The sequence below is a fragment of the Eubalaena glacialis genome, chromosome 19 (assembly GCF_028564815.1).
Source record: "Eubalaena glacialis isolate mEubGla1 chromosome 19, mEubGla1.1.hap2.+ XY, whole genome shotgun sequence".
Lineage (NCBI taxonomy): Eukaryota > Metazoa > Chordata > Mammalia > Artiodactyla > Balaenidae > Eubalaena > Eubalaena glacialis.
The window spans coordinates 63,569,141-63,580,988 of NC_083734.1; the positions used below are offsets into that span (position 1 = coordinate 63,569,141).

General features: G+C 53.8%; 1 protein-coding gene across 1 annotated transcript; it reads left to right on the plus strand.

The window, feature by feature from the left end:
• Positions 1–1,093: 1,093 nt before the first annotated feature.
• Positions 1,094–11,450, plus strand: CACNG1 (calcium voltage-gated channel auxiliary subunit gamma 1). The gene is made up of 4 exons (XM_061176363.1): positions 1,094–1,328; positions 9,425–9,499; positions 10,633–10,770; positions 11,224–11,450. The coding sequence occupies exons 1-4, from the start codon at positions 1,094–1,096 to the stop codon at positions 11,448–11,450; spliced, it is 675 nt and encodes a 224-aa protein (XP_061032346.1).
• The last annotated feature ends 398 nt before the right edge of the window (positions 11,451–11,848 follow it).

Here is an 11,848-nt window from a genome sequence, read left to right on the forward strand (position 1 = left end):
ATTTATGGCTGTGTTGGGTCTTCATTTCTGTGCGAGGGCTTCCTCTAGTTGCGGCAAGTGGGGGCCACTCTTCATCGTGGTGCGCAGGCCTCTCACTATCGCGGCCTCTCTTGTTGCGGAGCACAGGCTCCAGACGTGCAGGCTCAGTAGTTGTGGCTCACGGGCCTAGTTGCTCTGCGGCATGTGGGATCTTCCCAGACCAGGGCTCGAACCCGTGTCCCCTGCATTGGCAGGCAGATTCTCAACCACTGCGCCACCAAGGAAGCCCCCAGCTGGGTTTTTTGTCCTCTCTAGGCTAGTCTTGGATTTACGAGCATCAGAAAGGTGTTAAAGACTTACTAACCCCAGACAGAGCTTTTCTTCTAGACCGCACTGGGGGGATGGAAAGAGAATTGATAAGGAAATAGTGCGGGATGATGCGAGGCTCAGGAACCACCGGAGATCCTCCTGCCGTTTGGGGTGTGGTGGGGTTCAGGGCTGGAGCGCTCGCCTGGGCGGTGGGCTCCAGAGGCCCCGGGCAGGGCATCCCCGACGTGTCCCTCGGCAGGCTCCCCCCAGACCCCCGGGACGAGGACCCATTCACGCCGCCCCCACCCGTGACTGGCCTGCCTGGTGCAAGGACGGAGGCTACGCAGTCTGCGTCCCCCGGGGTCCTTTCATCCCCAGAAGGAAGATGCTCGCACAGCCGGGCCCAGCTGCCTGCCCCTCGCCCCTCCCAGCTCAGGTCCCCCGAGGAGAGCCCTGCAGTCACGTCAGCGCCGTCCCTCCTCGCCCCACCCCACCCCACCACCCCCCCTGCCCCCCCCCCCCCCACGCCCAGCGTGCTTCTGGCTCCAGGAGCGAAGACGGCCCTGAAACCGGAGGAGCAGCCGTCCTCGGCCAGGCGCCGGGATGTGCATTAATAGAAGCCTCCTCAGGCCGCTGACACGTCTGGGCAGCTGCTCAGCCCGTCCAGCGCCCCCCCGCCCACGGCCGGCCCCCTCCGGCCCCGCCGGGCACACTGAACAGCTGCGGCCGCCCCAGCCCGACCGCCACCTGCCCGGGAGGACGCGGCCGCCGGACCTGCCCCAGCGCCCGCCGCTCCGCGACCGCCATGCCGCAGACCGAGGCCCTGAAGGTCCGCCTGACCCTCCTCTGCGTGCTGGCGGGCATCGTGCTGGCGCTGGTGGCCGTGGTGACCGACCACTGGGCCGTGCTGAGCCCCCGCGTGGAGCACCGCAACGCCAGCTGCCAGGCGGCACACTTCGGCCTCTGGCGGATTTGCACCAAGCGGATCGTCCCGGGCGACGGCAGGGACAGGAGCTGCGGACCCATCACCCTGCCTGGGGGTAACGTACCCTCCCCAGCCCCCCTCCTGCCCGTCGCGGTCCGTCCCGGGAAAGCCGCCCGCCCGTGGGCCCGGGGGCGCGAGCTGGGCGGCGCGCGGTTCAGCCGGTGGCCCGCGGCGGCCCGGCAGCGAGGGCGTCCGGCTCCAGCTGTTTGCGTCCGGCTGGGGCTCGGGGCTCGGCGCCCAGAGCGGAGGTCTGGACGGGCGGGCAGAGGCTCAGGAAAGAAACCAGACTAGGGCTCCGGGTGCACCAGGCCCCACCCTCTCCCTGCAGACACAGGCCCCTGTCCTGTCCTCGGGTGAAAGGGACCCCCGGCGCGGGGGAGGGGGCGGTTCATTCTCCAGCCTCCAGGCTGCGGTGTAGACAGGATCGGCCACAGAACTTACAGGGCCCTGTGCAAAACGAAAATGCAGGACTCCTTGTCACGATTATTAAGAATGTCAAGACGGCAAGAGCAGAGCACGAAACCAAGTGGGGGTCCGTCCTGGGCACCGAAACCAAGTGGGAGTCCGTCCTGGGCACAGCTCACATGTTCGTGAGGCAGGACTGGGCTGCGGACCAGCCACCTCCCTTTTGGCCAGAACTGTGGGTCCTTCTGCACATCCTCCCTGACCCAGGGCCCCTTCAGAATTAGAAAGTGTTTCCTTCCACTGTGATTTAAATGCCGTCCTCAATTTCCTACCGTGGGAGCGAAGCACACATTGAAGGAGAGCTCTTTGTCCAGAACACCTGGTATGAGGGTGACTAGTCTGTTCTGCAGACGTGGAGCCCTCCCCATTCATAGCAAATAGAGTGGGTGCTGAGGAAAGAGGCTTGTGCAGGGAATCGGAGGCCACGACCCCCAAAGGACTATGGGGCTTGACAAAGCCCATCACAGCCTCTGCTTCTTCCTATAAAATACGAATCTTGGGCTCAGCAACATAAAGTCCCTTCCGGTGCTTACAGCTGTTACTCCAAGGTGACAGTGGACCAGGGTGAGTGCAGCATCCCACCTGGTTTTCAGAATTATGCCCTCTGTTATCAGACGGGCTGTTCCTTGAGCCCTTACCTTCAAGAAAGTCACTGCTAAGTCCCCGAAGATCTTGTGGTCCATGTGGAGAGGAAGGTGCCCAAACCCCTTTCTGCCACTTCGCTCCTTCCTCTTCCTTCCCCTCCTGCTGGCTCCAGGAAACCCCTGCCCTGCTCGCTCCTACTGGACACCCGGAAGACTCATAAACACCCAGCTGTCTTGGAAACACCAAGTCCCAGGCCTGAGGGTTTTAACAGGCACAGACATGTGCTTGAAGGGTATCACGTAGCCCAGCTGCCCACGCCCCTCAGCCACTGCTGAGCACACCCATAAACAGGTGTCTCATCCAGCCAACTCCCCTGTGCAGGGCAGGGCAGGGCAGGGCAGGGCAGAGTCTCCAGGGACCATGCATGGGAACGCACTGTTAAGGTCCTGTCCACCTGTCCTTGGCACCAGCCTTTTAAAGCCTGGTGAGTTTACAGAGCAGGAGAAGAGAGAGGTGAGGTGAGTCTATACAAGGAGACAGGCGGGAGGGAGGCGAGTGGACCAGCCACAGGGGACGAGCCGGCATGGTTTGGCCTTGAGCCTGAGCAGAGTCTATCTCCAGGCTGTCTTATCCTGGTCCATAATCATACCTTCCATACTTGTGAGCACTACCTTACCCCCAACAAGCTTCCGAAGTGTATTCCTGCCTTCTTCCCTCCTTTCTCTGCAAGTGGACATCTTTTTCCTTCCCCACCCATCCTTCCTGTGCTCTGTTGGATCACTGTTTTCCAGAGGGAGGAACAGAGTTCATCTGTGTTCTCTCATTTATTAACAACAACATCAACAACTGCAAAGGCAAACATAGCACTGTCTGCCAAACATTTTTTTTCTAAATATTTATTTTATTTATTTATTTATTTTTGTCAGCATTGGGTCTTAGTTGTGGCACGTGGGATCTTCGTTGTGGTGAGCAGGCTCTCTAGTTGTGGCGTGCGGGCTCCAGAGTGCGTGGGCTCTGTAGTTTGCGGCACATGGGCTCTCTAGTTGAGGCGCGAGGGCTCAGTAGTTGCAGCACGTGGGCTAGTTGCCCCGTGGCATGTGGGATCTTAGTTCCCCGACCAGGGATCCAACCTGTGTCCCCTGCATTGGAAGGCAGATTCTCAACCACTGGACCACCAGGGAAGTCCCCCAAACATTGTTTTTTTAAGTGCCTTACATATATTAACTTTGGATGACATCAGAAAAAATGACAGAGTAAGAACCTCCAAAAATCCTCTTCTCCATAAAAACAATGAGAACATTAGCCAAAATGGTCAGAATAAACTTTTTCAGAACTCTAGAAATTAACCAGTCTTGCAGCAATCCAGCATAGTGCTTATTCAAGAAAAACTGGTGAATCTCAGTGGGAACAATGAGCTTTGTGGGGTCTTAATGTGCACTATTCCTGTTCTCCCCTCCCCGACTCTGTCATAGCCATGAAAACCAACAGCTGTGTGAGAAAAGAAAGAAAGAGAGAGAGAGAGGGAGGGAGGAAGGAAGGAAGGAAGGAAGGGAAGAGAGGGAGGGAGGGAAAGAAAAAAAAAGACTAAGGCAGAAATGTAGGCTATTTAGCTGAGTGCTTGGTCCTCTGCTTAGCACAAAGCCCCTCAGTAAACACTGGGAGATGTGTTGGTTACAAGCATTTTAGGAAATCTCTGTGAGCTGACCACCAAACTAATTGAGCAGAGGAGATTTCAGTGGCCGTACATGAATACAGACTTCACAAAATTAATTCAGAAATATCACTTAACAAGCAACAGTAACCAACAGCCACAGGAGCAAACCCTGGGGAAGAGTGGACATCTAATTTCCAGAGTTGCTACATTATATTCTTTAAAATGTTGAGTTTTAAATTTTAAATTAAAAAAATTACAAGGCACGCAAAGAACTAAAAAAGTATAGCGCATACATGGGGTGGGGGTCAGGATGGGGGATGCAGCCAATAGATCCTTAAGGAGGCCCAGATATTGGACTTACTAGATAAAGATTTTAAATCAGCTATTTTAGATACAAAGAACTGAAAGAAACCATGTTTAAAGAACTAAAATGAAGATGAGAAAAGACCCATGAGAAATTCTGGAGTTTTGAAGTACAACAGCTGAAATGAAAAATTCACTAGAGGGGTTATATAGCAGATAGAAGAAAAAAAACCAGTGAACCTGAAGATAGGTCAGTTGAGATTAGCTAGTCTAAGGAACAGACAGGAAAAAAAAAATGAAGAAAAATGAACAGAGCCTCAGAGACCTGTGGGACAGTATCAAATGTATTAACATATGCATAATAGCAGTCTCAGAAAAAGAGGAGAGAGGGAGAGAGGTGGGGGCGGGGGAGGAGCAGGAAGGTCACATGAAAAATAATGGCTGAAAATTTCCCAAATTTGATGAAAAACATTAATCTACAAATTCATGAAGCTTAATGAACTCCAAACAGGATAAATTCATACCTAGGCACATCATAATCAAACCATTGAAAGATAAAGACAGAGAATTTTGTAAGCAACAAGAGGAAGCAACTCATCACATACAAGAAATTCTTAGTAAGATTAAACAGCTTATTTTTGCTAGAAACCATGGAGGCCAGAAGGCAGTGGGATAACAGATGATGATGGATAGATAGATAGGTAGATAGATAGATAGATAGATGATAGATAGGTAGATAGATAGATGATAGATAGATAGGTAGATAGATAGATAGATAGATGATAGATAGATAGATGAGAGATGGATGATAGATAGATGACAGCAATCAGGGTCATCAAACCCTCACAAAATCCTTTACAAGGTCCATACTATTATCATCACTCAATCTTACAGATAAAGAAAACAAGGGACTAAGAAGTTGAGTGATTTGACCAAGGTCACACAATTACCATGGCAGAGCAGCCAGGACTCATACGCCTAAAGTTCACCTTAGTTGCTACATTATACTACTTATTACAACAACCCGGTGAGGAGGCAGGGGGTTCTCATTCTACGCGTGAGAAAACTGAGGCTCAGAGCGGCCTTCCCGAGGCTAAAGTCTCAAATCCAGAGTCTCCTTGCTCTCCAGTCCCTCCCCACACCCTCCACTGCACATACAAACACCATATTCCCAAAAGCTGCTGACCCAAGCAAACACATTAGAGACCAACTTTGACATGACATGATTTAGAGGAAGCTGCTTCGAGAGCTGGTGAAATAGAGGAAGCTTTTCAAGGTCCCACTCAGCCATAGAAAGCTGGAGGCTCTGAGGACACAAATTGTCTAATTTGGGTTTTCCACTGACCACGAGTCTTAAAAGGACTACCACGCACCACATCAGCATCTGAGGTCAATTCCAATGTCTCCAGAATGAGAGCAGGGGCTTCCCAGTTGTCAGAAGAGGCTGCTTGTCTGAAAGCCCAAATGAATCCTCAGAAGGGTCATCCCTTGCCCTTGGGCTGCGTGGAATGTTGTTTCTTTTCAGACTCTGCCTCTTGAACACAAGGCAGCAGCAGTGCCCAGTTTCTCTAGTGGCCCATCTTCTCTTCTAGTACATGGGGCAGGACTGGAGCCAGATGAAAGAACATGACACTACTGACTTCAAGAATCTCAGAGGCTCCCTTTCCCATCCGCAGAAGCCCATGCTGGAGACTGGCCATAACTAGACTTCTCCCCCATACAACAGCAATGCTCTGAAGCTCTGGGGTCAGGTCTTGAGGATTTCTTCAACCCCTTTCAGTCAGAGGGATGGGGGAACACAGAGCACAGAGAAACCACTATCGGGAGAATCAAGCACTGCTTTTACAAAAAGGGTGAAGATAACCCTGGCATTGATGCAAGTAACAAGTGGGTGAAACACATCTTCTGACCCTCAGAGCACTCGTTCCCTTGGTTTTGTGCAAATCAACAAGGTTTTTTTTTTTATATATATATATATTAAAGTCTGCATCAACCAGCATTGGGTTGATACATTCTCAGTGATAACCCAGAGGCATCCCCTAATCATACAAGCTGTGCCAACTATCAGAGAAAGATCTATATTAACTCAAGTTCAGCTTGGAGTTAAATGTGCCTTCTGTTCTAGTTCTTTGAAATTGGCACAGATATGGTTCTGCATAGATAGTCCCTCCCTTAATCAGAATCTTTGGTTAGCCGAATATTCCAACCCCAATAACTGATTTACGACATTTTTTTTAAGGAATAATCCACTTAAAGTTTTTAGATCACTGAGTCTTATGACTGTTCATGGTAGACCTTTCTGAAACACAGAAAGAAAGAAATACAAATATTAAAATCACTGTGAGCCATTTGCAGAGACAAGGAGGCTGGAGGAGCCTCGGAGCTCCTAATTGTGGCCCCAGGTCACCACCCTGGCATTGGTATCTCCGCCAACCTGGTCCAAAGCACGTGCTCCTGCCCAGTGAAGGGGCTGGAGCCCATCAAGACAAAGCGGCAGGTCCTGAGCAAGTGGGATGTAGGCCGGGGGCAGGGGGTAGAGGGATGTCAGAGAGGCAGAGGCGAGAAGGCTCACAGACTGCACGCAGTCTCTCCCTCCCACCCGCTACCCACGCGGGGCCCGTCTCAAATGTCCTTCCTTTTCAAGTTGCCCTTGATGCGGTTCATCCAGACAGCACCCAGGCTAAGGGGCGGGGGCGGGGACTGCCCATCCCAGCAGGACCGTGGGCAGTTCTTGAGTGACACTGGCAGGTGCCCGAGCTGATTCATCCCGAACGGGACCACAAAGGGGCTGTGGCCTCCAACGGGCAGCCACGGGGCCCTGCAGCGGACGCTTCTCCTGGTCAGCGCAGAGGCCGCTGGCCTTCCTCGTGTGCTATGTCCAAGAGAGCAGACGGGGTTGGCTCACCCCCGCTCGAGCCCGAGGACCAGCCACATCAGAGAGAAGCGGAGGCTTCCAGGTGCCCCGCGTGGGCGCCCCCCAGCGCCCATGTGAGAGAGCACTGGAGAGAGGAGGGGAGGGAGGGGAAGACTGAACCTGGGCCCACGTCCCCACCCCCGAATCTGCAGGGTGGCTCCCCCAGGAGCCCGGTGTTTGTCTGGGGGGGGCCGACACCCCGAACTCTACCTGTGCAAGAGGAGCCTCGGCAACGCGGACCTGCCAGACAGCTGGGCCTTGGCCGGGCTCTCGATGGGCCTTTCGTGCCGAACACTTTTCACTTGGCTTGTGCGTCGTCAGGGAGGGAACTGACCGTGAAACACACTTGAATTCAGTCAGTTCTTTTCAGAGGGTTTTCAATGATGACCGAGATTGGCCCTTAAAGAAGGAAACAGAAGTTTTCCTCTGTCCAGAGGGAGACACGAGGGGACCTGTGACTCCACACGAGCCATTATGAAGCAGGGATTCAAGAGAATCTATAGCTAATAATCTAACAAATATAAGAGGGTTCCATTATGCTTTAAAATAGCACCAGAAGCTGCGAGAGAAAAAAGCACAGCATCAATCCTGAATCACCAGTGGCAGTCACACACCCCAGGTAACTCAGCTCAAAAGGAAAGTGATTTAAATATAGAAGCTCAAAGAAAAGGTTGTTTACCTCATGGAACATTTACTGCTGCTAAACCGGGCTCCATCTCCCGGGGTCACTCTCTTCCTGGGCTTAGGGGAGCAGCAGTGACCCTGACATTGGGGGAGGGGGAATGGGAGGCCACAGGCTTCAGTGGAACAAGATTATACAGGTCAGGCAGATGGAAGCCTGGACCCCAATGAAAGCTATGACTTCGCAAACCTCAGGTTTGTTTCCAAAAGAAGCTAGGCATCAGACACCTGGTGATCATCTGAATGTAGCCTGAAGGTAAAGAAATGGATGCACAAACTAGATTCCATATAAACTAGGAGCAGAGATGTTTTTCTATTGAGGTTCAAGGATCCACAGGAAAAAGAATTCAATGAAGGGCCTCACAGAAATAAAAAGCAACCTAATTTAGTTTTTTTTAAAAAAAGAAACAAAATAGTATAAAATAACCCATTCATCTACTTCCTAAATCAAGAGTATAGAATATTAAACTGTATTCAATAAGCAATAAGACTATCCTTTGATTTTACAGTATATCTAGTTATAAGAGAGATTAAAGGAGAAGAATGGAAGAGAAATTATATTGAAAATCAGTGTGAATTTCTTTGTTCTGAGTTCTTCCTCTGCCCCCCATCAAATCCAGATTTTTGGTCCTACTGCCAGCACAGATCTTCTATGGCTTTTCTGACACTAATCAGGTGGGCCAAGCAGCTCACCTGGGGAGGTCTTATCTGGGCTGTTTCTATGGCCACAGGCATTGAGGACCTAATGAAATGAGCTTTTGATCACGTTTGGCCCTCAGTTAGAGGTTCTCTGCCCTTCACCGAAGTCCATATAGATGGCCCACTCAGAAAAGCCCTTTGAAGGGCATTTTAAGGGGCCGGGAGCCAGGCTTCCAAACCTGGCTGAACATCAGAATCTCCTGGAAAGTTCTTGAAAAACACTTTGCTTCCCAGGTCACACCCAGTGCCTCAGGGTGGGCCTGGATGCAGATAAGAAACCCAGCCCTAGACTGGATGTGAACCAGGGTTTCTCAGCCTCACCACTACTGACATTTGGGGCCTGTAATTCTATGCTATAGGGGGCTGTCCTGTACACGGTAGGATGTTCAGCACATCCCGGGCCTCTACCCACCAGACGCCGGTAGCAGCCCTGCCCAGTTGTGACATAAAAATGTCTCCAGACAGTGCCGTGTCCTCTGGGGGCAGCATCAGCCCTGGCTGAGAACCACTGTTTGGCCCTGGGTTGACCATGGGTCCTGTACCCCCTAACAGATGACTTGAGCTCTGGGCCTCAGTTTCCCTGTCTGCCTAATGGGCTCAGTACCCCAGTGCTCTCTGCCCCCTGGACTCAATCAGCCTCAGCTCCCTGATGATCTCCCAGCCTCTAATGCAACCCCCTTTCCTACCAACGTTTTGGTCTCAGGGTTGGTGAAAGATGTTTGTTTCGGCCCAGAGTCAGGGTTTGGGGAGCAGAAGCCCCCGGGGGACCGCACCCGCCCTCTCTCGGCTGAGCTCCTGCCCCGGCTGCAGCCCTTTCTCTCAACTCATAGGCCGTCTCCCTCCTTTGCAGAGAAAAACTGTTCCTACTTCAGGCATTTTAACCCAGGCGAGAGCTCGGAGATCTTCGAAGTTACCACTCAGAAAGGTGAGCCCGTGTGGAGAGCAGGGAGGGGAGGAAAAGTGGCTCCCGTCACGCTGCTGAACCGGAAAATCACAGGCGCAAATGCCCCGACTTCCGGATCTCGATGACAAGCAGCCCCTCCCGATGCATCTGAGCAGCAGCCTGGTCACCCTCTGCGCCCCCGAGACAGCAGCATCCATCTCCAGGCATCCTGAGCGTCCTGCGTCAGCGCTCGGGCGAGTTTGTAAAAGGGACTTGCCTGGTAGCTCCCAAAGCGCACAAGGAGTCCATTTGCCCACAGAGCCCAAGGGGCGCCACTGTCACAGGAGCTCTGACGATGGAACAAGGACGCAAGATCCCTGTGGTGGTCTGCAGGGCTGGCAGCTCAGAGTGTGCGGGGAGTCCCTCTGAGTCCCTCCCTCGCCTATAAGTCACTCGCCGAGAATCAGAGGGTGGGGACTGGGGCAGATGCGTGAGGGCCCCTGAGGCACACGTGCCCTGGGGGGCCTTGTGGGAACCGCCGAGCTCGGAGGCACCCCCTGGACTGAGTAAAGACCCGCATGTGCATGTGTACAGAAGACTGCACGCGGCGTGGGTATGCACACACACGCACGTGCACACATGCCCACATATGCAAACACGCACACATGCACACACGTGCGCACATATGCACAGGTGCACACGCTCCGACACACACACACACGCAGATCCTCTTGGGCACCGAGCTCTGTAACAAGCCACACTCCGTCATCCTTCCAGAGGGTGCTTGTCAGTCCCAGGACAGACCACACCAGCCTGAGTGCCACCTTCTGCCCTGACACTCGGAGGAAGGTTTCTGCTCCAGAAAGGTCTCCAGCTGCAAATCTCATGCTTCCTTCCGAGGCCTCTGCCCCTGGAGGGAGGAACTTCAGTTTGGTGCCTGACCTGGGAGAAGGAATTAGGTCGTGTGCACATCCTGGTCCCACCCCTTAGCCACTGTGCGACTCTGAAGGAGTGATTTAATCTCTCGGACCTCAGTTTTCTCACCTGGGAAAAGGGAATAGTAGAATGTGGTACTGTCACTAACCTGGCTGCAGGCACAACCAGTGGTGACAAAAGGTGCAGGGGATGAGGCCCCTTCTGAGGTCCCGGCATCCCTGCCCTCTCGTGTGCCACAGAGTATAGCATCTCGGCCGCAGCCATTGCCATCTTCAGCCTGGGCTTCGTCATCGTGGGAACCGTCTGCGTGCTCCTGTCCTTCGGGAAGAAGCGGGATTACCTGCTGAGGCCGGCATCCATGTTCTTCGCCTTTGCGGGTAGGATGGGGGCTCCTGTCCGGGTGCCGGGTCTGGGGGGATGCTTCGACCCCATTCTCACGCCTACCTGGGGCCTGGGTGGGGACAGATTCCCAGGCTCCACCCAGGGGCAACCTTGCCCAGGGCTTCAGCCAGGGCCGGTGGGCTGGGAGGGGGCAGATCTCGGCAATTTGTCCATTTCTTACCAAGACTTAATCCTCAAGGCAGGGAGGATGCTAATTACTAACAAAAATTTAAGTTAACTTTAAAATAGTGCTAACGAAAGAAGGAACGAAAGGCCGTTAAAGGCAAAGGGCGCACTTTTGCAGCTTCCCGATTGGGACCTCAGTCTCGGGGCCGTTGCACGCCCCCTGCCCCTCCCCCGGCGGGGTCTCCACCTTGAAGCCCACGCGGAAGCCCCAGCAGACGCGGGGCGGGGGGCGCCCGGGGCCCTGAGTCCAGCTCTGCCCCCAGGTCTCTGCATCTTCGTCTCGGTGGAGGTCACACGGCAGTCGGTGAAGCGCATGATCGACAGCGAGGACACCGTCTGGATCAAGTACTATTACTCCTGGTCCTTCGCCTGCGCCTGCGCGGCCTTCGTCCTGCTCTTCCTCGGCGGCCTTGCCCTCCTGCTCTTCTCCCTGCCGCGGATGCCCCAGAACCCCTGGGAGTCCTGCATGGACGCCGAGCCCGAGCACTAGCCCTCCTGGGCCCCGACCCTCCTCGGGGCTGTCCCCCAAGGAAGCTGAGCCCAGCCCAGAACATTCTAGAAGGAGGTGGGAGCGTTACTTCTCCCCGTTCCCACCTGCCCCTCCCCCCCGGCAGCACAGCTGCTCGCCCTGTCTGAGCACTTCTCTGGGCGGTGAACCCAGCAAGTGGCCGTGGTCCAGACCTGCCCCACGCAGGAGGAAGGCAGGTGCACAGGCGCTTGGAGAGGCCCGACCTCCCGCTGGAGTTCCCCGTTGTCCTTGATAAGCCCACCGACTGTCCTCTGTGGCTCGTCTACCTGTTCTGGGTGTTCAGCTGTGTGAATGGCCAGACCCTCTCTCCTTCCTGGTGACCCGCACAGCCCCTCCTTGGCTTCTGGGAGACCCAACAA

Bases quoted from the DNA above. Each gene is read 5' to 3' on its own strand.
- CACNG1 (XM_061176363.1), top strand. From the start codon at position 1,094: ATGCCGCAGACCGAGGCCCTGAAGGTCCGCCTGACCCTCCTCTGCGTG. The intron at 1,329-9,424 runs GTAACGTACCCT...CCTCCTTTGCAG, and splicing joins ACCCATCACCCTGCCTGGGG to AGAAAAACTGTTCCTACTTC. The intron at 9,500-10,632 runs GTGAGCCCGTGT...CGTGTGCCACAG, and splicing joins CGAAGTTACCACTCAGAAAG to AGTATAGCATCTCGGCCGCA.